This window comes from Canis lupus, chromosome X (assembly GCF_011100685.1).
Source record: "Canis lupus familiaris isolate Mischka breed German Shepherd chromosome X, alternate assembly UU_Cfam_GSD_1.0, whole genome shotgun sequence".
In the NCBI taxonomy this organism is placed as follows: domain Eukaryota; kingdom Metazoa; phylum Chordata; class Mammalia; order Carnivora; family Canidae; genus Canis; species Canis lupus.
The window spans coordinates 124,319,225-124,344,655 of record NC_049260.1 but is presented as its reverse complement, the minus strand read 5'-3'; the positions used below and the strand labels follow the sequence as shown (position 1 = coordinate 124,344,655).

Sequence of the window (25,431 nt, the reverse complement as noted above, 5' to 3'; positions counted from 1 at the left end):
AAATCGATGTTGATAGAGTAAGTAGCGCTACGGAATAATGCAGGTTGCATGTCAAGTGAAAAAAGTAGGATAAAAATCATAAGAACAAAATCATTTGAATCGTGTTTTACAAACCTCTGCATAATAAAGAAATGAAAGACACAGAAATGTGAAGAGGACTGCAAGTGGAAATTGCCTTTTCTATTTTCTACATTTTCCCAAATGAGCATCTGAATGCCATTCCTGACATATACTAGGTATTTATATACATTTATTAAATTACCTTGATTTTGTTCTTTAATTGATACTATCTCTAAAAAGCTGTGTTCCTTCATATTCAGTTCAATTTTCATGGAATTAAACTGAGTAAATCATTCATGTCCTAATATTAAGAAGGACATTTGTGCCAATATACTTACCATAACAAGGTTTGGGCAAAAGTAGCACTTACAACATCTCAAGATGTGTACGAACCTCAAATACTAGAATATGGGAATTCTGAATTATGAAAGAAAAGTGACTCAAGAACTTTGGTTTCTTTCAGATTTAACTCAATTGCTTGCTGATGTGAATTCCTTCCAAAGAGAATCTGCGTCGTTCCTATAAACATAACCTCTTGGGACACGCTAGTTACACTCAGAAGTAAATGAACTTTACAAATATGTGAAAAGACACGTTAACTTTAGGAAGAATAATGTTAAAAAAAAAAAGGTGCCATGCCACAGTTTTAACTTCAATGTTTTAATATCATGAAATACAAGTACAAAACATTGTACAAGTATATGTTGTACTACACAGAGATGGAATAATACATTTGTGTTTTTATCAGACTATCACCCAGTGCTAGCCACTGTACCAATGGCTTTCCGCAGGGATCTTTCTACTCTTTGTATGAGATTTTATCATGAATAAAAAAGCTCACAAATCTTTCAACCACTGCAGATTTAAATTTATCTTAATATTCTTGTTCAGCTGCTTTGGAGACCGTTAAGAAATACAGAATTGCCTTAGCCGAGAGTTTTGAGTGGCTAAAAAATTTTGTTATTTCATGTTGGCCCAGATCTCCCTTATATTGGCATTGCAAAGACACTGTGCACTTCTATGGGGTTTAAAAAAAAGTGTTGTCTCAATAGACAGCCCTCTTATGTTTGGGAAGGCAAATTACCATTTCTTGAAAAGTACAGACTATTGTAATAGTTATTGGCTAAGTAGTAATTCATGAAAATCCATTTATATACACAAATAATAGCAACAGAGAGCCATAAAGCCCCACATATACTAAAGAAAACAAGTTTGGAAATATTTAAACTAACTATTTTTCCTACCTCTATACTGGTTTAGCCACATCAAGTGAGAGTAAGTATCAGCCAATAAAGAAAAGTATTCAGCATTCTGCTTCCACAGCATACCTCAGCCATCTCGGCTAAGACTTTTTTATGACAAACCAAAAAAAAAAAAAAAAAAAAAGATAAAAGTTGCATTTACTTTGCTGAAAATAAAAATAAAATAAAATAATGCTGATTTCATAAAATATCTGAAACTACCTTTGTTTCTATAATAAAATGGTGGCTATCTTTTTTGAAGTTTTAATTACCATTCTTGCCATTAAAAAAAAATCTATCAAAGTCATGTCAACCTTTAAGGATAAACTTTGGGGTACTTAAAATAACATGTTTGGAAAACTGAACCACATTTTTAATTGCCAGCATTATGCTTTGTTCTTGGTAGAATCATCTTTGTTTCTTCTTTTTACATCCCAGTTATAAACCCTGGCCATATCTGCAAGAATTGTCAAAGAAAATGCAAATGCAAATCTAAAGATAACACACTAAGGACTAGGTTAGGTATTCACTCACAGACTGAATCAAAGAGAGAAATCGTGCATGCGAAATAATGGGAACAACTAGTGTTGTGAGCCATCTTTCTATGGTATCATTGAAGAAAATACTGGAACTAAATTCCACCAATACAAAGTCAAAGTCTCAAATCAGTAGTTGTTTAGGATACGTAGTCAACTATAGCATTATATTTGAGAAAATAGGTGCTTGACACGGTCTGAAAGACAAGCCCTCATCGATGAAATTTTAAAGACTATTCAAACTATATCCTTACAGGCAATATTTAAATTAGTACAACTATCGATAATTTCATCTCTTACCTCCCTTTGGTTTAATAGGACATTCACTCAACTTATTTTCCTTCCCACAAGCACCATCCTGTGTAAGCCCTCGCACATCAATCATTTCTTTCATGGACTGGGCCTTTGGTGTTGCATGCAGAAGTCATCACCATACTCAGTCATCTAGATCTTCTCCAGTGCTATCTCCTAGAAGGTTGTTTTTTTTTCTCATCTAGAAGTTGAATAGCTTTTTCCCCCGCCTCTGGATGAAGTGTCCACATTATGCATCCCACACCAGCCCCTGCTCTAGGCCTCTAACAGGCCTGCCTTCCCTCACCCAAGCACTCAATGCATGCTGCATGCTACGTGCTGTGGAGAAAAGAGCACATACAGCTCCTACACTTGAAGTACTCCCCATCTGGCATCGAAAATAAAGTACTACATGCAAAGTGCTAGGTAAGTACAGAAAAACAACAAAATACCCTGAGGATTTGAAAATGTTCCGAAATGATCTGATGCTTTAGCTGAAATATGAAGGGAAAAAAAAAGGAGTAACCCACATAAGTCAGGGGAAATCATTCCAGGTAGGAAGAACAAAGTGGAAATATAAAGGGTATGGCATAGGTGGGGGGGAGGTGAGGAGAACTGATTGGGGCTATTTGGAACCCAGGGTGCGCTGAAGGAAGGCTAGGGCAGGAAGAGGTCAGTGGCATGAAGTAAGACTGTCCTGGGAACACCTCACAGGTGCCTTGGTGAGCATGTGGGGCCAATGCCTGTTACAGGCACCAGGAGAGGTAGGTCAGAGAGGAAAGGCAAAGAGCTGGGTTTCAACATACCTGGCCCCTCCTTGACCAGAATACCTACCCCCACTTCTCTCTGCTGATCCAAATCCTATACTGCCTTTAAAAACAGCCCAAGTGCTAACTCTCAAAGCCTTCTTTGAGCTAATTCCAATTTATCTCTTTCCCTAACTTTAAATTGCCTTGGCATTGCCTTCCTGAAACAAACTTACTTATATTTGACTATCAAATTATCATTTAGCTGTTTTACATGTGCAGTTCTAATACAGCAAGACTTTGCCACTTTTTTTTGCACTGACTCCCTCACCATCCTGTGCCCCATACAACTTACAGTTGCAGCAACATAGGAGACCCTTAATAAACGCTTGTGGATTAAGCTATTTAACTAGCTATGAAGGTGTCTCGAGAAAACTGAAAGAAAAATGGTTATGCACTGATTTGAATTTGCTATTTCCAAACCTTCATAATTCAAATTCAAAGTAATCAATCTACAAACTTAGTGAAGTATTAGTTCCAAATATGCTAATTATCATTCTCATAAGATCTGCAAGTTCAAATCAGCCTAAGAGTAAGGTTATTCTTCTCATCAAAATAATGCAAGTAAGAATGTCGAAAACATCTTTCTCCTTTCCGTCCTTTGCTTTTAGTTAAAGAAAGGATACTGACTTCAGTGGTAGTAAATTGGTCTCGAAGAAAGTCAAGATCTTCCTCAAGAGAATCAAGATTCTTTGTGGCAGTTGATAGATTCTTTTCCAACAATGCCTGAGCTTCATCAATATCATATTCAAGCATTACATTAGCCTGAAGAAAGAATGTCATGACAGTTATTCAACATTTCCATAGTGCTTCACAGGTTAGAGCAGGGGTTGGCAAACTACAGCCCTTAGGCCAAACACAGCCAGCTGCCTTTTCTTAGAAGCTGTACTGGAACCCAGATATTCTCCATTCGCTTATGCTTTCATACCTCAGCAACAGAGCTGAGTAGTTGTGACAGAGACCGTGTCCTCTGCAAAACCAAAATATTTATTCTCTGACCTTTTACACAGACTTTACTGATCCCTGGGTTAAAAAATACATTTATATACACTGTATTGTTTACTCCTCGTAACAACCCTGGTCAATCAAGTTCTTCTTATTTTTTCCTCTTTACCACTAAGAAAATGTGGGCTCAAAGAGGTTAGGTTGCCTACACTAGCACAGATATTAAGTAAACAAGAGAATTAAGAGAAGAACCAATATTTAGACACCAAATCCCATCTTTATACAACCTCCATGATGACACTAAATAGTCTTACAATAGTTTTTTTTTAAGATTTATTTATTTGACAGAGAGAGAGAGAAAGAACAAGCAAGGGGAGTGACAGAGGAATAAGCAGGCTCCCTGTGGAGCAGGGAGCCTGATGAGGGGCTCCATCCCAGGACCTGATCATGACCTGAGGCAAAGGCAGATGCTCAACTAACTGAGCCACCCAGGTGCCCCTAAATAGTATTACATTTGAATCAATTTAAATACTTGTTTCTGAGCTTAAGATACAGGGATTTTAAATTTTGCAAATTATATATATATATAATGGCTAGCTCTTACTGTCTCCTTCCTACCGCCAACAGATGCTAGGGATGAAGCCCGAAGCTCTGGTGTTACTGCCTACACAGAGATGCATGCATTCTGGAAGCGGGGAACAAACCTTTCCTAGCTCTAAACTCCTCATGTTTCCTGACTTACCACTGGGAATTTCCTGAACCACTTCCTTCATCTGACTGATGAGGAATTTAAAAATTACTCAAGGGATTATTGTAGGGATTAAATGAGACAGACAACATGAAAGCGTCTGGCACAAGAAGGTTCTACATACTTACTGACTGAATAACCCAATCCATGACAATTAGAGAACTGTATACAAATTGAGACAGGACAAGAAAATATTCAAAGGCAAGTACATGTCTCTTCAATCCCAAACCCCATTCCTGAGTCAACTGCCATTGTTTCTTATTACTATTTCTTTTTCAGAAAATTTGTATACTTTGGTTACTTTTAACAAAAAAAAATAGAATAAATTTAAAAACACTTCATTTGTGACAGAAAAACATCAATGATTCATTCAGGAAGTACTGCGTGCCAAGTATTTCTTCTTTGTTGATTCACTCCTCAGTCTTATCAGCCTCTCCATTTGATGGTCTAACAGGTATCTCAAGACGGACACACCCAAAACACACTGCAAGTCACCCTGCAAAGGACCCTATTGGTGCCCTACCTGCGACATGAGTTACAAATATTTTCCCTGTTCATTGTTTGTCTTCTGACTTTCCTTATAGTTTCTGAGTTTTGTGGCCTAAACAAACCATCCTTATCTCAGGGTTATAAAATAAGTTATCTATCACTTGGTGTCAGTATCTCATGCAAGTATGTAATACATTTAGGACACATTCTCTTATGCGTATGAAGTGGATTCCAGGTGTAATTCTTATCAGACAGCTCCTTGTTGTCCTAGTCTGGTTTATGGAATCATCTTATCCCCACCTGCTAATGGAATGTGGGCTGAGAGAAAGAGAATTCGAGGAAGATGACCCCTCGGATTAGACCACCAGGTAGATAGCCATTTCATTTATAGAACTAAAGCTAAGTAAGTATGAGAAATATGGTCATTGAATGGAATATACAAACCCTGAAAATATTACAACCAACAAAAGCAGGAGGGGGAATTAAGGAATAGAGAGTGAGTTTCCAGGTATTAATCTGCCCGTCTAGGGATCCCTGGGTGGCTCAGCAGCTTAGCGCTGCCTTCAGCCCAGGGTGTGATCCTGGAGACCCAGGATCCAGTCCCACATCGGGCTCGCTGCATGGAGCCTGCTTCTCCCTCTGCCTGGGTCTCTGCCTCTCTCTCTGTCTCCATTAAAAATAAATAAAATGGGATCCCTGGGTGGCGCAGCGGTTTGGCGCCTGCCTTTGGCCCAGGGCGCGATCCTGGAGACCCGGGATCGAATCTCACGTCGGGCTCCCGGTGCGTGGAGCCTGCTTCTCCCTCTGCCTGTGTCTCTGCCTCTCTCCTCTCTCTCTCTCTGTGCCTATCATAAATAAATAAATAAATAAATAAATAAATAAATAAATAAATAAATAAATAAATAAAATAAAATAAATAAATAAAAAATATAAAATAAAATAAAATAAAATAAATAAAATAAAATAAAATAAAATAAAATAAAATAAATAAAAATTAATCTGCCCATCTTACATAGCATTAGAGTACCTCTCAAGGGTGATTCTACAATATAACAGCAAGGGGGAAATCTTTCCAGTGAGGAGAGGTGGGAGCTGTATGTACACTTAGCTTGCTACTTTGCACGGGAACTTGCCTGGGGTAACGAGACCAATGGGCAGCGAGCTGGATAGTAAGGAATGGCGTGGCTGATTGGTGAGAGGATTCAGAGGAGTAAGATAGGAAAAAAATCAGAGACAAGGTCTACAACATCATCTAAAATTGAAATATATGGTTTTAAAAATGGCCTCTAATCTCAAGAATTTTTTTAAATATTTTATTTATGTATTCATGAGAGACACAGAGAGAGAGAGGCAGAGACACAGGCAGAGGGAAAAGCAGGCTCCCCATGGGGAGCCCAACGCAGGACTCGATCCCGGGACTCCAGGATCATGCCCTGGGGTGAAGGCAGCACTAAACTGCTGAGCCACCCAGCCTGCCCTAATCTCAAGGTTTTTATAATAATCTTTTCCCCCTAAAGTTGTGAGAAATCTTTCCAGAACTAATAAACCCTCACGAGGAAGAAATATTTATCCGAGGTTCAGCAGGCCTTTCTATTTTATTTCCACTGCTCTTCCTTGTGTGACATTTAAGAGATAAAGCATTAGCAGAAGGGGAAGAGGGCTTTCGTTAGTTTTATATTGACTGGGAGAGACGAGTCCCTTCTGTAGCTCATCACACTTGTCATTCCAGTCCGTTTCCATTACAGACCCCTTGAATTCTACCCCTTTGTTCCCTCCACAGTCAAAGGGAGATAAGCACTTTACCCAGCTCTAATAGTATTGTTGTGGTGGGAAAACCACAGTGGTTTACAAATGTCAGCCAAGGAATCTGTGGCTATTTCAGTTACTTACCCCCAACCACAGACACACTTTATCAGTAGGAGGAACTGAAGCTTTGCAATACAGGTTATCTGCCAGTAAGAATCTGGTCTCCAGTGAACCAGTGGACTCCTTCAAAAAAAAAAATGACAGTACTGTAAATAGGTCAGTTTAATAACAAGGTTATAAAGGAGAGACCGCAGAGCTGAACCTAAATCATTTAAAAGAGTACCACCCAGCCAACTGAGTGTAGTGGTAAAAGAAGGCTGGAGCCAGATGGCTGGGCATGGGGGGCATGGATTCTGGCTCAGCTACTTACTACCTGTGTAAATTTGACATTTCAATTGACCTCTCTGTGTTTCAGGTTCCCAATCTGTAAAATTGGGATAATAGTCTCTACACCTCTGAAGGCTGTGGCAAACAGCCGTTACACAAACATAAACACACATACACACAAAACGGTGCTGTCACAGAAAAAGTGCTATGCAACAGTTAGCAATTATTGGCGCACTGGGGTGGCTCAGTCATTTAAGCATCTGACTCTTGATTTCAGCTCAGGTCATGATCTCAGGGTTATGAGATCGAGCCCCCTGTCAGCTCTATGCTCAGAGTAGCACCTACTCGAGATTCTCTCTCTCCCTCTGCCCTTCCCCTCCCCCAATCCACTCATACTCTTTCATTCCCTCTCCCTCTCTCTCAAAAAAGTTAGTAATTATTACTTTATCAGTTCTTCATGCTCAACCAATGCTTCCTGAAGTCTCATAAACTTCACCACATAAAATAATGTACTGGAAATAGTGTTATTCCAGTAGTCAAGTAATAAATCATACACACATCTTTTTTAAGAGGATTTTTTTTTTGAGAGAGAAAAAGAGAGTGTGCACGAGCTGGGAGTGAAGGGAGGAGAGGCAGAAGGAGAAGCAGACTCCCCGCTGAGGAGGGAGCCCAATGAGGGCTCATCCCAGACTCTGGGATCATGACCTGAGCTGAAAGCAGATGCTTAACTCACTGAGCCACCCAGTCACCCCTACGTAATCTTTTAAGTACAATACGCTTATAAAATTTAATCCTTATAGCTTGCTTTTATTTAATGAGTACTGGATTAAGACTCAGAAGATTCTCTAATCCAGTTCTGCCAGTAAACTAGCTATGTGACACTGGTCAAGCATAACCTCTCGCTAACGTTTTCCTCAACTGTAAAATGAGAGCCCAAAACACAATTTCGAAGATTCTTTGCAGATCTGTAAGTCTTAGATCTTAAGTCCCTATTCTTAGGGAGAACAATAACAACAATAAAAACCCTTGAGGGCTGCTACCTCAAAATAAGACATTTTCTTTTTGTACCTAAAATAACTTCCAATTGCATTTAACTTTTACAAATACTCCATATAAGTAAAATAATCCAAGAAATGTAGGCCCTAAAATTAAAGTTGACTTGGGAAAAAAGCCACAAAGCCACATTTATCACAGAAGCACACTATGACATCAGTACATATACACAAGAAACAAGAACGCAGACTTGATATTCTAACACATACAAATACCAGTGACCAAAGAGTCAAAGAAGATGAGCCTCTGCTGAAGAATTCTGGTTCACTCATATTTAGAAACAAAAATGTACTTACTTTTTTCTTCTGCATGTATTTTAGAATTTCTAAAGTCTGCTTAATTTCAGGAATCTGACCTTTTAGCCTGTGAATAAGAAAAAAGTTGACTTAGTATTTTGCAGGCAAGAAAAACACCAGGACACAGTCTTACTGCCTTTGCATTTTCTAATGATTATCTTTTTGAGGACTATTAAAATCATCCATTTATCAAAACCCACAATATCCAACACCACAATGAACCCTCAGCTAAACTATGGACTTCAGTTAATAATAATATATTGATATTGACTCATCATTTATTAATTTTTTAAGTAGGCTCTATACCCAATGTGGAGGTCAAACTCATGACCCCAAGAACAGATCACATGCTCCAACAACTGAGCCAGCCAGGAGCCCCTTGACTCATCACCCGGAATCAATGTCCTACTCTGGTGGAGGCTGCTGATAATGAGGGAAGCTCTGCAGTGTGAGGAGGCATTGAATATATGGGAAATCTCTGTACCTTCTGTTCAACTGTGCTATGGACATAAAAGTACTCTAACAAGTAAAATTCATTAAAATTATTTCCAAAAAACTGCTAACAACTGATCCCAAAGTGTTATCAACCTCACTGACAAGAAGATAAGAGATAAAAATATGCTGAAAACATTGAAAGTTACTTAGAAGAAAGAATGAGACATTTTTTATTTCGTTGGCACTGAGGTTTGGCTCTTTTTCCTGGTCATTAGGAGCTGCCCACGGTTGTAATGTGTTTTGCATGGAAAAATGTGCCAAACTAGTTCTAGGGTGCTGTCAAATCACAATGGAATTTGTAACAAGACAAACTAAGAATACAAAAACAAAGCTGTGGTTCTATCAGAATACATTTAACTAAATTTCAGGATTAAATTGGATGTAAACAAAATTTAAATGTGATAATGAAAATGTACTTGTTATAGAGGTGCTGAATCACTGTATTGTACACCTGAAACTAGTATGACACTTGGTTAACTATACTGGAATTTATTTATTTATTTTTTATAAATTTTTATTTATTTATGATAGTCACAGAGAGAGAGAGAGAGAGAGAGGCAGAGACACAGGCAGAGGGAGAAGCAGGCTCCATGCACCGGGAGCCCGATGTGGGATTCAATCCCGGTCTCCAGGATCACGCCCTGGGCCAAAGGCAGGCGCCAAACCGCTGCGCCACCCAGGGATCCCTATACTGGAATTTAAATAAAAACCTGATAAATTAAAAACAAAGACAATATACTTATTGCATCATATAAAGGAAGTTACACCATGTGTGAAGGACACTAGTAGCACAAACTTTATTATACCCTGTGCTACTGGCCTGCAAGAAGTATGGTAGATGAGCCTGCTACTTAAAAAAAATACTATCACTATCTGGAAATATAATCTAGAGACACACACACTTACCACTCATTTTTTTTACTTAGTTTGAAAGCTAATGCTCTGTGAACTCTTTACAAATTTAAAATGGGTAATGTAGATCTTTCAACTCTGCTTAATTGTGCATTATGTGCTGATACAGGTAAATGCTAAAAAGATATATTTATTGTAAATTATCTGATATGCATACAACATAAGAATGTTCAGATAAAGGTTTTTAGTCATGCCAATTTCTATATTTTTCTATAGATAAATATTACATGTAGCATATAAATTATGAAGCATATTGATAAATCAAACAGCAGCAACCCCAGTCAACTCAGGAAAAACACCAAGGTCACTGAGCATGTCGAAGCAAGATACCCCTCCCTACTCTGCTCCATCCCAAAAGATAGCAGCTCTCCCGTGTGGCTATAGCCCCCTTTTTTTCTTTTTCCAACAATTTCATCACATTTATGTATATCCCCAAACAACATATTCTTTGCTGGCTTCTTGGCTTAATACAATCTAGTGTTATATGCATTCTTCTTGGATTTTCTTTAACTCAATTAGGTTCCTAAAACTTCTTAATTCATTTTCACTGCTAACATTCAATTATGAAGATAGCACAACTTCTTAATCTGCTCTCCTGCCAATGGACACTTGGGCCCATCCTAGATCTTTGTTATTATATGAGCAATGGAAATCTCTAGGTTCTAGGAGTGGGTAGGAGAGTGAGGAAGGGAGATCGCAGCTTACTTAGAAGGGAAGTGAACCAAATCTTCAAATGGGGAGTCTTGTTAAAGGAAAACTTTCTAGTTGCTTTTCATCCCTCTAAAAAGCCCTGGGTGAAATCACCTTACCGACTCCCTCATGCTACAGGGTAGAAACATAGTAGAATTCGTCAGAAGTAGAGAGGTCAGGGTGAGGAGCTAAGAACACAAATACTGGCCCCTAGGAGCCCCCCCACCACTCCCAGGAGTGATGACAGTGAAGATGGGCAAGAACAAAGGAGTAAAAAGAATCCTCAGAGGCCAAGTCACCTGGCTGGGGAGAATAACGTCTGTCCAATGGTGGTGCCATTGTTAACACCAGCAGCGTTCTTCCTATCCCTACTCACCAGAAGGGGCTTAAATCGCTCCCCCACCCCACCCACACACACATTACTGGCCAAAGAATCTGATAACCCTGAGGGAACATGAGCTATGGGGAAAAGATAGGATGATCTGTAAACACAACTACAATAAAATACAGACAATAAACTCAGTAACGTCTATCAGATGGAACAAAATGAAATACTAGAAAATAAGATTATACAGTAATGCCTCAGAGAGAAAAGAAAGGATATTGATAATATGAAGAAACAAGTAGCTAGCTATAAGAATCAAAACGACTAGATACAAAAACGTAATGGTTGAAATAAAAGAACTTATGGACATCCATCTAATTGCCAAAAGACAAATTACCAAAGTCAGTAGAAAACAGGAAATATAATGAAGAGAAATGGAAGGCAGAATTAGGAGCATCAACATCTATATTAACAGGAATCCCAAGAGACAAGAAGAAAAATTACCAGAAAAACCCACAAAAAATGATAATCACAAAATTTCCAATTAAAAGACATACAATTCAGGTGTTGAGATTACCACAAGAGAATTACAAAATACTAAAGAACTTGTATACAGCTGAAGGTAAAGTGAAAGGCAAATGATAGGCTACAAGGAAAAATTTATAGCATATGTAAAAGAAAAAGGTTACTAAGCAGAGCCATCTGCTGCAAAACAACTCAATCATGCACAAAAATAGTTTTTACTGCAAAGCTGATACCACAAAGGTAAGGGAAAGTTCCAGAAAAAATCTAAGAGTAAAAAGCTGAAAAAGGCTTTTAGTCAAGCATTGAGAACTAGAGAAAAGTAAGCATCATGAGTCAGGTGCTGCTACCAGCTGCAGACCCAAGCCTGGGGCCCTGCCCTGCAGCTCAGTGGCGGAAGCTCACGTATTAAGTGCCAGGGCAGGAACAGGCTCCTATAGAATCACCACCCCTGGCAAAAGCAAAATCCTCTATGGATAAAGGCAAACCACACAGCTATCCATAGTTACAGGAAGCTGACATATAGTTAGTTAAGAAAGAAGAAAAATATCCACACCTAGACAAATTACATATACCATACATAAAAATGAATTTCTGAATTAAGAAGTTAAAGGTGAGGGGCACCTGGGTGGCTTAGTCAGTTAAGCACCTAACTCTTGATTTCAGCTCAGGTCATGACCTCAGGGTCATGGAGCATGGAGCCTGCTTAAGATTCTCTCTCCCCCTGTACCCACCCAACAAAAACAAATAAAAACTAAGTTACACGTGAAAAGCAAAATCGTAAAACTTTTAGAAGAAAACACAAAAATTTGTCTTTTTGAACATGAAATATAGGCTAGGATTTCTTAAATGAGACACAAAAAGCTATTAGGGGAAATTTTCACCAAAAACATTTAAATTAAGAACTAATCATCAAAAGAAGCCATAAGGAAAGAAAAAACATAAATTACAAAAGGAGGAAAAATTTCTCACTCATAAACTTAAAAGGATTACTATCCAATATACAATGGACTTTTAACAGGCAGCCCTGGTGGCTCAGCGGCTCAGAGGTTTAGCACCGCCTTCAGCCCAGGGTGTGGTCCTGGAGACCCTGGATTGAGTCCCACATCAGGCGCCCTGCATGGGGCCTGCTTCTCCCTCTGCCTCTGCCTGTATCTCTGCCTCTCTCTCTCTGTGTCTTTCATGAATAAATAAAATCTTTAAAAAAAAAACAATTGAGTTTTAACAATGTGGGGGCTGGCAATCCCCAATAAACTCAAAAATCAAAAAACAAATAAATTAAAGATAAATAAATAAATAAATAAACTCAAAAATCCATGTGTAACTTTGATTCCCCAAAACCTTGAGTACTAATAGTCTACTGTTAACTGGAAGCCTTACCAATAACATAAACAGTCGATAACCATGTATTTTATATGTTATGTGTATTGTATTATATGTAATATATGACATATTACATACATACACAAAATATGTGTGTATTACATACATAAAATACATAATGTATATTATACATTACACTGTATTGTACTGTAATCTTACAATAATACCTAACACTTTCTTAATGTTTTCTGGTATCACAAGGCTACGTTTTTTTCAAACTGTCATAAATCTTCCAAAATTATATATATATAGAAAAAATCCAGGTATAAGTGTACCCATGTTCAAACCCGTGTTTGAACAATCGATGCTATTTGAGCGTCAATGTATAAAGAACTCCTACAAATAAAAGAACCAACCCACTACTGGAATGGGTAAACCTCTTCAAAAAGCTTTCCATATTCGCGTTCTCCAATTCTATCACTCCTTTTGAAGTCACTGGACTAACAGTGTTCCCATCCATAACGCCGATAACTTCCACCACTTCTCCATCTTAGATGATGGTAACTCTTCCTTCAAGTTGCTCAGACCTGGAAGCACCTTCCATGCGTCCCTTCCACACCTCACCTCTCGTCCACCAGATCATGCTAGCACCGACTTCAAAATAAATCCAGAATACGCTTCTTCCCCACCACCTCCATCACCTTCCCTAGATTAATGAAAGGGCCTACTAACTGAGCTCCACACTTCTGCCCTTCTCAGGAATATTACCAGCCCAGCAACTCGAGGGAGTCGTACCTTAACAGGGGAAAATCAGATTACACCACTTCTTTGCTCAAAACCCTCAGCGGCTGCTGCCTCCAATATTTCACATCCTCTTACTCCATTTATTTCCACAGCATTTATCACTTTCTAACCAGTCTATAATCTAGTTGTTTTCTGGCCAGAATGGCAGCTCCACAAGGACTGACATATCCTAAGTACTTAAGATGATGGCAAGCACATATCAGGTACACAATAAATATTAATCCTATTGAATTGTGTGTTTACTATCTAGACTCCACTAGACTGCAACCTTTCCAAGGGCAGGGACTGTCTGTTTTGTTCACTGATATACCTCAAGTGCACTCATTAGGAAGGCTGTAGGTACAAACTGTGAGGGTTTTTATCCCTCACATTCAGGCCTAGAGCCTATATAAACTTGGATGAGCACCCTACTATATACCCCAGGACTAGAGGTATAATTATGATACACAAATTTCCTCCTCTCTCCCAGGGCTTGGTCCTGAGGCACATATTTTTCTCTATCTATAATCTTCCTGTGGGTGATCTGAAAACTTGACTTTATTCTTTTTAAAATGAAAATAAGCTTTTCTGGACAGCCCGGGTGGCTCAGCAGTTTAGTGCCGCCTTCAGCCCAGGGTGTGATCCTGGAGACCCGAGATCGAGTCCCACATCAGGCTTCCTGCATGGAGCCTGCTTCTCCCTCTGCCTATCTGACTCTCTCTCTCTCTGGGTCTCTCATGAATAAATAAATAAAATCTTTAAAAAAAAGCTTTTCTTATAAAAGTAGTAGGTAAATATTGTAGAAACCTAATAATACAGATAACCAGATTTTTAAAAATACCATATTCCCACCACCCAAAGATTACCACTGTTGATACACCATCAGTATACCTTCTTCCAGATATTTTTGTACAGATATACTTTTTCCAAAATGAAAACATATCATTCATAGTCTTTTCTATCATGCTCTTTTCTGTTTAACACTCTATGTCAATGACTTTTCATCTAGTACCCAGGCCTTAGTCAAATTTCCCTGTTACCAAATCAAATGAGAAAACATATCTAAATACAAACATTTGTACTTTTACATGAATGGCACATTATGCCCAGATGCTCCTTCCTTGCTTTAGTCTGCCTCCGAACTCATAACCAGCCTTCAAAATTCTACACAGCCCAGAAGCTTCCCCCGAACGTCACTCTCACCCTCAAGATCACACCTTTCCCTGTGCTAACTCATTACTTTGTACTAAAGTATCTCAACTGCTATACTTTATGTGCTTATCTTATTGACATATCTAGCATGCCTAGACGGGCGTCCCTCTTGAGAGCAGACACTGAACTTTATTTCACCCAAAACAGTATCTGGCACCTAATTAGAATTCCAGAAATATTTAACTGACAGAAGAATGCTGGGAAATGTGCATAGCAGATATTCACAAGTATTTATTGTAGTGAACTGACTTTGTAAGCTACTATAAAAATACAGAGAAATAAACAACTGAGAACAAGGATCCATTTGTCCTATGCCTATTATTTGTGAAATCTAGGGAGAGCCAGAACCTCTATGGGTCTCTGATCTTAGTGGCAAAATAAGGATAAACTAGAAATCTAAGATGTTATGACCCTACATGTTTTGGAATAAGGTCTTCGATATTCATTCTATTACATTTTCAAAACCATCTTTAGACTAATAATACCAAGCATTGGCAAGCATGCGGACCAATGGAACAAATGGAACTCCATACACTGCTGGTGGGAATGAAATATGGTACAGCCACCTTGGAGGACTTTTGGTAGTTCCTCATAACACTGAACGTTATACTTGCCATACAAGTCAGCAATTCTACCTCGAGGTAATTACCCAGGAGAAATGAAAACACATACCCACACAAAGACTTCAAACCAAATGGGGAAACAACCCAAATGTCCACTGACAGGCAAACAGATAAAAATAGATTAAAATTGTGGACATACACATACAATGGAGCAAGGTTCAGCACTAAAAAGAAACTAATTTACTGATTGATATACACAAAACCATGGAGGACTCTCAAAAGCATCATACTAAGTGTAAGAAGCCTGATATAAAACAGTAGTTACTATGTGCTTTCACTTACATGAAACTCAAGAACAGATAAATCTATAGTAAAGATAATCAGAACAGTGGTTGTCTCTGGGAGTGGGCAGTGTTGGCCAAAAAGGGGCAGTAGGGAACTTCCTACAGTAATAGGAGTGTTCTACATATTAATCGGGACAATGGTTATAGAAGTGAATATATCTAAAAATTCATCAAATTGGACATTTTATTAAATGTAAAATATGTCTTGATTTTTAAAGCTTAAGCCATACAAGATTAACAACAAAAAACAACTCATAAATTTTTACACTTACCTCCTTTTCTTTTGAGCAAGGTTGAGTTCCATAAACTTGTACTTCTGGTACTGTTCATCCAGCTTCTTCAGCACTGTATCTGCAGTCTCATTCCCAGGCTGTTTCATGAAGGAATCTACATCTTCCTTTAAGATCAAAAAATAACACATGCAAGTTAGACTTTTTTAAAAAAAAGATTTTTTTTTTTTAGAGAAAGAGAGAGAACGTGCAAGTGTAGGGAGAGGGAGACAGAGAATCTCAAGCAGTCTACACTGAGCATGGGGCCCAACACAAGGCTCAATTTCACAACCCCAAGACCATGACCTGAGCCAAAATCAAGAGTCAGATGCTTAACTGACTAAGCTGCCCAGGTGCTCCCAAATTTTCAAATTCATACCTCTAATGTGATTTTTGACTGTTTCACCTTTATCTTTAAAACATTAAAGAAAAAAAAAACCTTGTGTTTGTTTCCAAAGGCTTGTTTTTAACTATAATGTAGTTATAAAAACTTCAAGATCATTTCAAACAACGCACATACATTATGTAGCTAATTTATTCTTCCTCCACCTTTCTCTTTTTATATAAAAATATATATATGGAAAGAAAGATGACTTTACTTGCTTTATACACCCCCCAGGTTGCCCCGGTAGTAAATATGAAAATTACCAACAATCAAACACATTGCCTAGTCATGTAGCCTAGCCACAAAACGACTCAACAGATGTATGCCAAAATCATCAACTAAAATTTTGAACTCAAGTTCTGCCATAGAAATCAGGCTGAATATGGTATTAGGTTCCCAAGGCAAGCCACAAATACCTCAAGTATCAACTATTGGAAATAAAGTAAACCTAAAAAGCAAACAAAACAATCTTTTGTAAAAAGAATAATTAGGCAAAAAAAAAGTAGTTAAACTGAGTAGCATTTTTAAAAATGTATACTACATGCTGGTCCTTGAAGAAAAGCTAATCAGATAAGGATCAGGAACTAGATGAAAATATATGGAAACTTTAAGGGAATCCCATTGGACCTTTCCAGCATTTTAAAGAACTTTATTCCTTCATTTTAAGTTAAATTCAAGTACCCACAGTTTCTGAGATCTCTGTATCATTATTCTTATCCATATTTACCAGCTATAAGGGACTATTTTAGCCTAAACAAGACAAGAAGCAAGGAGAAACAACAGTGAAGGAGTGTGAACTATGAAGCCGTCAAGCTAGAGACACAGTAAAAGAAACAAAAGGTGAGGCTGGGCGCAGTGGCTGAAGTCTGCATGTAAAATCAAGATATCATCTTCCTAGAAGGGTCACTGCAGGAAAGAGATGTAAGTCAAAGTTTCTAGCCCAGGGTAAATGTTGCTAGGAGGTTAGAGTCTAGCCAGGAGAATTACCTATAGCAGCACAGGATTGTGGCCACGAAACAGGGCCTGCCTGGTTTGAACCCTGGCTTCACCACATACTAGATGTGTTCACTCTGGAGAAGTTATTGAACCTGTCTCTTTGCCTCCAGTTTCTCACCACCCAGGTGGGCCGATAAACATAAAATCTAAAAAACATTAAAACATAACGAGGCGGACACCTGGGTGGCTCAGCGTGGAGCCTGCTTCTCCCTCTGCCTGTGTCTCTGCCTCTCTTTCTCTTTGTCTCTCATGAATAAAAAAATTAAATCTTAAAAAAAAAACCATAACTAGGGGGAGGCCTGGGTGGCACAGGTGGTTGTGCATCTGACTCTTGGTTTTGGCTCAGGTCATGAGATCAAGTCCTGCATCGGGCTCCATTCTCAGCAGAGTCCAAGGCAGACTCTCTCTCCCTCTCCTTCTGCCCCTCCTACTCGTGCTCTTTTTCAAATAAATAAATAAATCTTAAAAAAGAATAATTGAGAAAAAGAAAGAAACCCAGAAGCTCATTCTTTGAAAAGACTATCACCACCACTAAAATAAATCCTTTGCAAACCTGTTTGTGGATAAAAGATCAATAACAAAGATATAGGAATTTAAGAAAAAGAAAGTGCACATAACTACTTATCATGTGGCAATGGAATTGAAAAAATAAAAATAAAGTGATAACCTGCACAGATATAAAATTATTAAAGCTGACTTCAAAATAGTTGAAGCTTGATTTGACTCATTTTCATAAAAGAGCCTGAAGACATGATTAAAAATATTGCAAATGTCACTTGAAGCAAATGGACTGATAAATGAATCTTATATCTAACTTTTAAACAATAAGTGATTCTAATGTTATTTGAGCTATAAAAGAAAAAGATGGAGCATTCACCTATTCATTTGAAAAAACCACTAAAATTGTATTTATTTATTTTTAAATATCTTTTTTTTATTCATGAGAGATACTGAGAGAGAGGCAGAGACACAGGCAGAGGGAGCAGCAGGCTCCCTGCGGGGAGCCCGATGTGGGACTCGATCCCAGGACCCCGGGATCACGCCCTTGGCCAGAGGCAGATGCTCCACCACTGAGCCCCCCACGTGCCCCAATCACTACAATTTTAATACCGAAATCCAATCATAGTAAAAAATAAAGCCACAGATCAATCTCACATAGTAAAGGCACAGAGGACTGGTCTACCATGGCGGGTGGTAGGAAGGCATGCACACAGTGCTTCAAGAAATATCAGCACATAGAATGCAGCAATAATCAAATCATAGGAACATTAGATCGTACTACAAGGGTGTAAGGGCACTATTCAACTGCAAGAAATCTGTCAATCATCATATTAAATCATCCATCTGTCAATCAACATATTAAAAGAATAAAATTTAGATCATAAAAGATGCTGAAGTAATCTGTAATAAAAAGTTTTACGGCAGGGCGCCTGGGTGGCTCAGTCAGTTAAGTAGCTAACTCTGGATTTCTGTTCGGGTCATCTCAGGTCATGGGATAGAGCCCCAAGTCAGGCTCCCCGCTCCACAGGGGGTCCCCACGGTTGTCTCTCTCACTCTCTCTGCCCCTCCGGCTCACACACACACACACACACACACACACACTCTCTCTCTCTCTCTCTCTAAAATAAATACATCTGTTTAAAAAGTTTTATGGCTAATTCGAATAGAAGTAACAAAGGCAAAAACAAACAAACAGCAAACATTCTGAATAACAAAATATTAAGATTTCAGGTAAATCACAGAGTAGAGAGGAATGCTCGCTTTCATGACTAATATTTAACATTTTCTTGCATTTTCTAATAAATTCAATAAGCTAAAGAACAATAGGCTGTTAACAGCGGAAAAGAGCTATATTCTGTCTCATTTTAGGTAAAATTCAATACTCATATAGACTCTACTGTAAAATAACTAGAATTACTAGAATTTTTTATAATATTTTACTTATTTACTCATGAGAGACACAGAGAGAGAGGCAGAGACACAGGCAGAGGGAGAAGCAGGCTCCGTGCAGGGAGAGCCACACCAGATTCGATCCCAGGACCCTGCGGTCACGCCCTGAGCCAAAGGCAGAGACTCAACCACTGAGCCACCCGGGCGTCCCAATGAGGTCTGACTTTTAACCAGTAAAGTATATGACCTCCTATCATCACAGGAATTAATATATATCAAGTATCTACTTGTTATACTGAAAGCACATATTGCTTCTCGTAGCAATTCTTTAAATACTGTCATCCTTTTTCCATGAAAATAACAGAGGCTCAAAGTGGTAAAACAACATGCCCAAGACCAAGCAGCGATCGGGAAGTAGAGGCAGGATTCAAACCCTGGTCTATTAAGAAGCCAAAGTTCTTTCTCCAATACCATGTTATTCACATTACATAAAGTTTGGCTTGCTAAGACATCATACCGTGTTGGTAGAAATTTTAATGTCTAGAAAAAATAACCCACAGCTATTTTAGAGGGAAAGGCATTTTAAGATAAGAGTTTATAAAACCTCAGATACAGTGTATGCTCCTGAATTAGATTTTTGAAGCCATCTGTAGCCAAGGACCCAGAACATACTATATACAGCACTCTAGAAATTGAATTCAACATCTAGTCGTGAGCTTTTACTACGTATCCCTGTGTCGCCCGAGGACCAGGAGAAGCAGCCCTGAGCCAACATGAGTACCTCGCTTTCCTCCCACTCGCAGAACACGTAAGTAGGGGCTCTGATATTCCACGGACTGCTCCAGTTCGAATCCCTGGAGAACCTGCTTACACACTCCATGACTTGGGACCGAGTGAGTCGAGTCCCTCCGCTTCATCACCCATAATAATACCCATCTCGTCGCTTTTTGTAAAAGCACTAAGAAAGTGCCCGGCACTCAGCAAAATTTTCCTCATTACCATTAGCTGGGAAATGAATGCAAACAAATAAATGGCACAGCTCACGGAGGAAACACAAAATAACAAAGGAAAAGAACCACAAAACTGAATCGGCAAAGGCACACGTGCAAAGCAGACTGTAGATGCAAGTGGTCTAAATAAAGAATAAAAGAAATGGATATCTTGAACGTCGGAACGTATCACCAACCAAAAAGGGAATACAAGGCAATATAGATACAAGCCAAAGGTCGAGAAAATTCCGTTAATACTGTATAGTGGAGGTCGGTCAGAACCGAGTGAGGAAAGACAGATGCTACTGCCCTGAAGGCCAGTCGGGTTTTCCTTCCTTATTCAAACAGCTGTGAAACACTCTTTCCAGAACAGCCTAACGGAAAGACACTGTCTAGGCTGTGTCCCCGCTCCCAAGCGCACACCAAGCGCTCCGCACGGTTGTTAGAACGATGCGCGCTAAGCGAACCTGACCACACCGCGCCACCTTACAGCGACAGCCCGCCGGCCGCCGGATGAACTCGATTCCCAGCAGGACACGCGAGGCCTTCACGCGTGACCCCGTCCTCCCTTCGCCGCCCCCCTTGCGGCCCCGCAGCCCCGCGGCGGACTGGCTGGGATTCCGCGTCAGCACACCTGAGCGCCAGCCCCCGCGTCCTCACCGCACCCTAAGCCCCGGGCAACCGCCGGGCACTCCGGCATCCTGGCTCAAGTCCCTCCCGGCTTCTCGCCGCCCCCCGCTCTGCCTTCCCAAGCAGCGGAGGCCGAAACCCGCCGTCCGGGGGGCGGCCCGTCAGAGCGGTGCGCTGCACCATCCTCCCTCCCGCATCCACTACCCCAACTCCTCCCCCAGTGGCCGAGGCCGGGATGGAGGCCGGGAAGGAAGGGGGAGCCCGCGGCCTAGCGTCAAGACGCCGAGGACCAGCGTGCCTCTTACCACAAACACGGCCTCCGGAATCCCCAGGTGGAGCCGCCGCCCATTCCCCGTGGCCACTTCTCCCAAGCCACAACCGTCCTTAGCGGTCGCCATCTTGGAGAAGCGAGCGCACGCCTAATGGCCTTGCGAGCCTCCGGCACTGCTGGCCCCTGATTGGCTCGCTGGCAGCCGCCGGCCCGCCCCCGCGCCTGCGCGATCGGCGCGTTCACAGGCGCGCCGGAAGTAGCCGCCCCTTCTAGCTGCGACGACTCGCCAGCCTTTGGGCGCTGATTGGCTGCGCACGATGAGTGACGAGCCAGGAAGCGCCGCGAGGAGACGCTGGCTGTGCGGGAAGAACCAATGCGGCCTCCGGGGAGGATCCGTGGCTCCGAGGGCGGGCTTGCGGACCCTGGGAAGAGACCTGAGCACCACCCGGGAACGGGCAGCGCCTTCCAGAATGACCCCAGAAGCGACCCCAGCCCCAAGCAGCTACTAGTGAGTCTGCGACCTAGAGGACAAGGCGGGGCCGTGCTCTTGGTGTCTTTCTGGTCCCACCATCCCGACGAGCATCCCGGCTGTCAGAGGGTCCGTTTCGGAGTGGAGCCACTGGCCCGAGTTTAATACCCCGCCCACTGCACCAGCCTTTCCCGAAAGCCACCCTTGACCAGCATGTTGCCACCCCAATTCAGACGTCTCACGACTCTATTCTACATAGAGGAGCCTAAGGACCCTTGTGAGGCTTCCAGCCTGACGGACGGCCCCAACACCGCCCGCCACCACGACCCTTTGAAAGCAAGTGCGCTACACACTCCTACGTACTTAGGCTCTGGTGTCTTTTCCAACAACTAACCACCCCGTTCCTCCCGCCTCTGCTTGCTCTCAGGGCTTCGCTGTGAAGCGCTGCTGCATCCGCTCGCACAAACCCTACCCAGGCAGCCCGATTATGAATAAAGGATGTTAGTTCCCTTACTCAGTGGGGATACGTATGTAGTAATAATCGTGATTGACATGTCTTAAAATCTACCTATGTGCCAGCCACTGAGTCATGCTATCTAATCCCCGCAAGCTCTGGCTGAGAGGGACTATTATCACCCATAGTTTACACACAACTAAAGAATCTTAGGGATCCCTGGGTGGCGCAGCGGTTTGGCGCCTGCCTTTGGCCTAGGGAGCGATCCTGGAGACCCGGGATCGATTCCCACATCGGGCTCCCGGTGCATGGAGCCCGCTTCTCTCTGCCTGTGTCTCTGCCTCGCTTTCTCTCTCTGTGACTATCATAAATAAATAAAAAATTAAAAAAAAAAAGAATCTTAAAAATGAGCCATTTGTGTGGTGCCGGGGTGGCTCAGTCGTTAAGCGTGAGACTTGATTTCAAGCTCAGGTCGTGATTTCAGGGTGGTGGGATGGAGCCTCCCCACAGGCTCCACGGTGGGCTCAGAGCTGGGCTGCAGCCGGCCTGACATTCTGTCTCCCTCTCCCTCTGACCTTCCACCCTCTAAAAAAATGAACCATTTGTAAGATAATAGGATTACTGTCATAAGAGTCACATATTGGGTAGCAAGGGCACACCAAATGATTTTACTTTCATTATCTTGTTCCACCCAACATCCTTCCAGACTGTTCCTTATGAATACATATATAAAGTGACCTTGTTGTACTATCAGAAAAGGGCCAAAGGCCTATCCAGGCCAAAGAAATGGACCTATATGCAGTAAGACCCTAGACTAGGGAACAAAGAACCCAAAGTTCACTCAGCTCTAATTCAAGGAGAGGTCAGGCCTCAGAAGCTAGAACTCCATGACTTAAGTTCCAGCTCCTAACAATATAGGGCATTTGATTATCCCAATGTCATGAAGATATCCCCTGTTTTCTTTCAGAAGGTCTATCATTGTAGTTTTGATGTTTATGTCTATGATCCGTGTAAAATACATTTTTATGTTTCATGACAGGTAAGGGTAGAGATTTACTTGATTAGTGCCAAATTGTGCAGACTCACAGAAACGCCAGTAATCTGGCTGGAACGTCTAATGCTACAGATGATGACACTAAGGCCTGAAAGAGAACAGAATGTGCCTATAGTCCTACAGCAAATCTTGGGATAGAGCAGAAAGAACCCAAATAATTCAGCTCTAAGTCCAGTGTTCTTTATTTCATGAACACAGACCTTTAGAATAAAGTACGATATCCAGAAACAGACAAGTATGCAGGCAGATTTATTAAATGACAAAGGTGGTAGCTCAAATCACTGAGACAAAGATGGACTGCTTTTTAATGGTGTTGTGACAGCTAGGTAGCTATTTGGGAAAAACTTAAATTAGATTGATATCACAAACCATATACAAGAATAAATTCCAGATGGATTACCAAAATCAATGTTTAAAGCTCTAAATCATATAAATACCAAAAGGAAATACAAGGTGATTCCACCTTTACCTTTGGTGTAAGACATTCTATGGCTCATCCAGGGACAAAAAAAGAAAAGGCCAATATATTTGCCCATTTATTAAAAAAAAACCAACAATATAACTCCTACAAAAATGATACCAGAGCAAATTCAAATTGTAACTAAGAAACTGGGGGGAAAATTTAGCATGATTATGTCACAGAGATCAAGTCATACTGAAAAATGGGCAAAAGAAAATTAACAAAAATGTAAAAGTTTCCTTTTAACATAAAACATGTTCAATCTCACAAACGCTAACAAAATTCAAAATAAAACTACTCTGAGTTGGGGGCACCTGGATGGCTCAGTGGTTGAGCATCTGCCCTTGGCTCAGGGCGTGATCCTGGGGTCCTGGAGTCCCACATCGGGCTCCCCACAGGGGGCCTGCTTCTCCCTTGGCCTATGTCTCTGCCTCTCTCTCTCTCCGTGTGTCTCTCATGAATACATAAACAAAATCTAAAGAAATAAATAAATAGACTACTCTGAGGGGAAATCCATAAGAAGAATGAAGACCTACGTGAGAGCTGGGGAATGGGAGTGAGGCAGGAAAGGACCACGGAGAGAGCGTAGAGCAGAGGGGGATAACGATGGAGCAAGGGGCAGGCAAAAACAATTAAGGACCAGAGAAGGGAAGAAGAGCAACGTAATTCAAAAAGAGGGTGAGGCCAAAGGACATTGAGCAGGCTCGGAGTCTGGGGCATGGGTTTATACAGGCAGAAGAAAGGGGAACAGAAAATTGGAGGAGGGGCACACTCCTCTCCACTGTGAACACACTCAGGCACCTGCTCATGGAGGGAAACACGGCTGGGGGTAGAGGACATGCAACAGGAATGGGGAAGTAAAGTGGGAAGGGATGGAGAACTGAGGAGAGTGAAGCAGCTGGATGAGAAAAGGCAGAAGTGCAGACCCAGGGACACCAGGCTGGGGAGGACATTGCATGAGAGAGGAAAGTGGCAAGAGCTAGAGGGCCGGGGATCAGCGAGGAGTTGTTCCAGGACTGGGGCGATGGGAGAGCTTGCAGGAGTCGTGAGAGTGGAGGGACAAGAGGACTGAGGAGAGGACTAGACTGGTGTAATGGTCCTGGGTGGGGGGCAGTGAAGAAGGTGGGTGGGGCTTGAGACTAGAAAGAGGGGTGTTTGTAGAGGACCTGATAAAAGAGAGGGTTTGGAGGACCAGAAGGGGCAGGACTAGGGGACCTGGGACAGGAAGAAGCTGGAGGACTGGAGTGGGGTGGGGTACAGGACTGGGGAAAGGGAGGGTGCTGGAGGGCTGGGAAGATGATGGATGCAGGAGGAGAAACTAGGCTGGGCGGTAGGACCAAGGAGGTGGAGGGGCCGAGGACTGGAACGGAGCTTCCATACAGTAGTAACAAAACCTTAGAATATGACATTAAATAGTACCATTATATTGGAACTAAAAACATAAAACACTTCGTAGTTGGATAATGAAATATGCTAGTTACCATTAAAAACTCCCAATAGAAAGAATTTAAAGACTGCCTGAATAAATAAAAGGAGACTTAGGCCAGATTCATGATTCAGAAGTTAACATTTCTGTATGTCCATTTGCCCCGAATTTAACTCTAGATTCAGCGTACTCCCAATCAGCATTCTCGGATGCCTTTTTAAAAACCTGATCAGGGCAGCCCTGGTGGTGCAGCGGGCAGCCCTGGTGGCGCAGCGGTTTGGCGCCGCCTGCAGCCTGGGTTGTGATCCTGGGGACCCGGGATTGAGTCCCAGATCGGGCTCCCCGCATGGAGCCTGCTTCTCCCTCTCCCT

The 25,431-nt window shown here is 41.2% G+C and overlaps 1 protein-coding gene across 2 annotated transcripts; it reads right to left on the bottom strand.

The window, feature by feature from the left end:
• Positions 1-700: 700 nt before the first annotated feature.
• VBP1 (VHL binding protein 1) lies at positions 701-21,387 on the bottom strand. 2 transcript variants are annotated; one of them, XM_038588754.1, is made up of 6 exons: positions 21,232-21,387; positions 16,040-16,164; positions 8,599-8,665; positions 7,007-7,105; positions 3,561-3,699; positions 701-1,758 (listed from the first exon to the last, which is right to left on the bottom strand). In XM_038588754.1, the coding sequence occupies exons 1-6, from the start codon at positions 21,322-21,324 to the stop codon at positions 1,688-1,690; spliced, it is 594 nt and encodes a 197-aa protein (XP_038444682.1). In that variant the 5' UTR covers positions 21,325-21,387; the 3' UTR covers positions 701-1,687. The 2 variants fall into 2 exon arrangements, with proteins under 2 accessions (XP_038444682.1, XP_038444683.1); XM_038588755.1 differs by lacking the exon at positions 21,232-21,387 and adding an exon at positions 20,931-21,050.
• Between the last annotated feature and the right edge of the window lie 4,044 nt (positions 21,388-25,431).

Bases quoted from the DNA above. Each gene is read 5' to 3' on its own strand.
- VBP1 (XM_038588754.1), bottom strand. From the start codon at position 21,324: ATGGCGACCGCTAAGGACGGTTGTGGCTTGGGAGAAGTGGCCACGGGG. The intron at 16,165-21,231 runs GTAAGAGGCACG...TTGATCTTAAAG, and splicing joins TTCCGGAGGCCGTGTTTGTG to GAAGATGTAGATTCCTTCAT. The intron at 8,666-16,039 runs GTAAGTGTAAAA...TCTTATTCACAG, and splicing joins CTTGCTCAAAAGAAAAGGAG to GCTAAAAGGTCAGATTCCTG.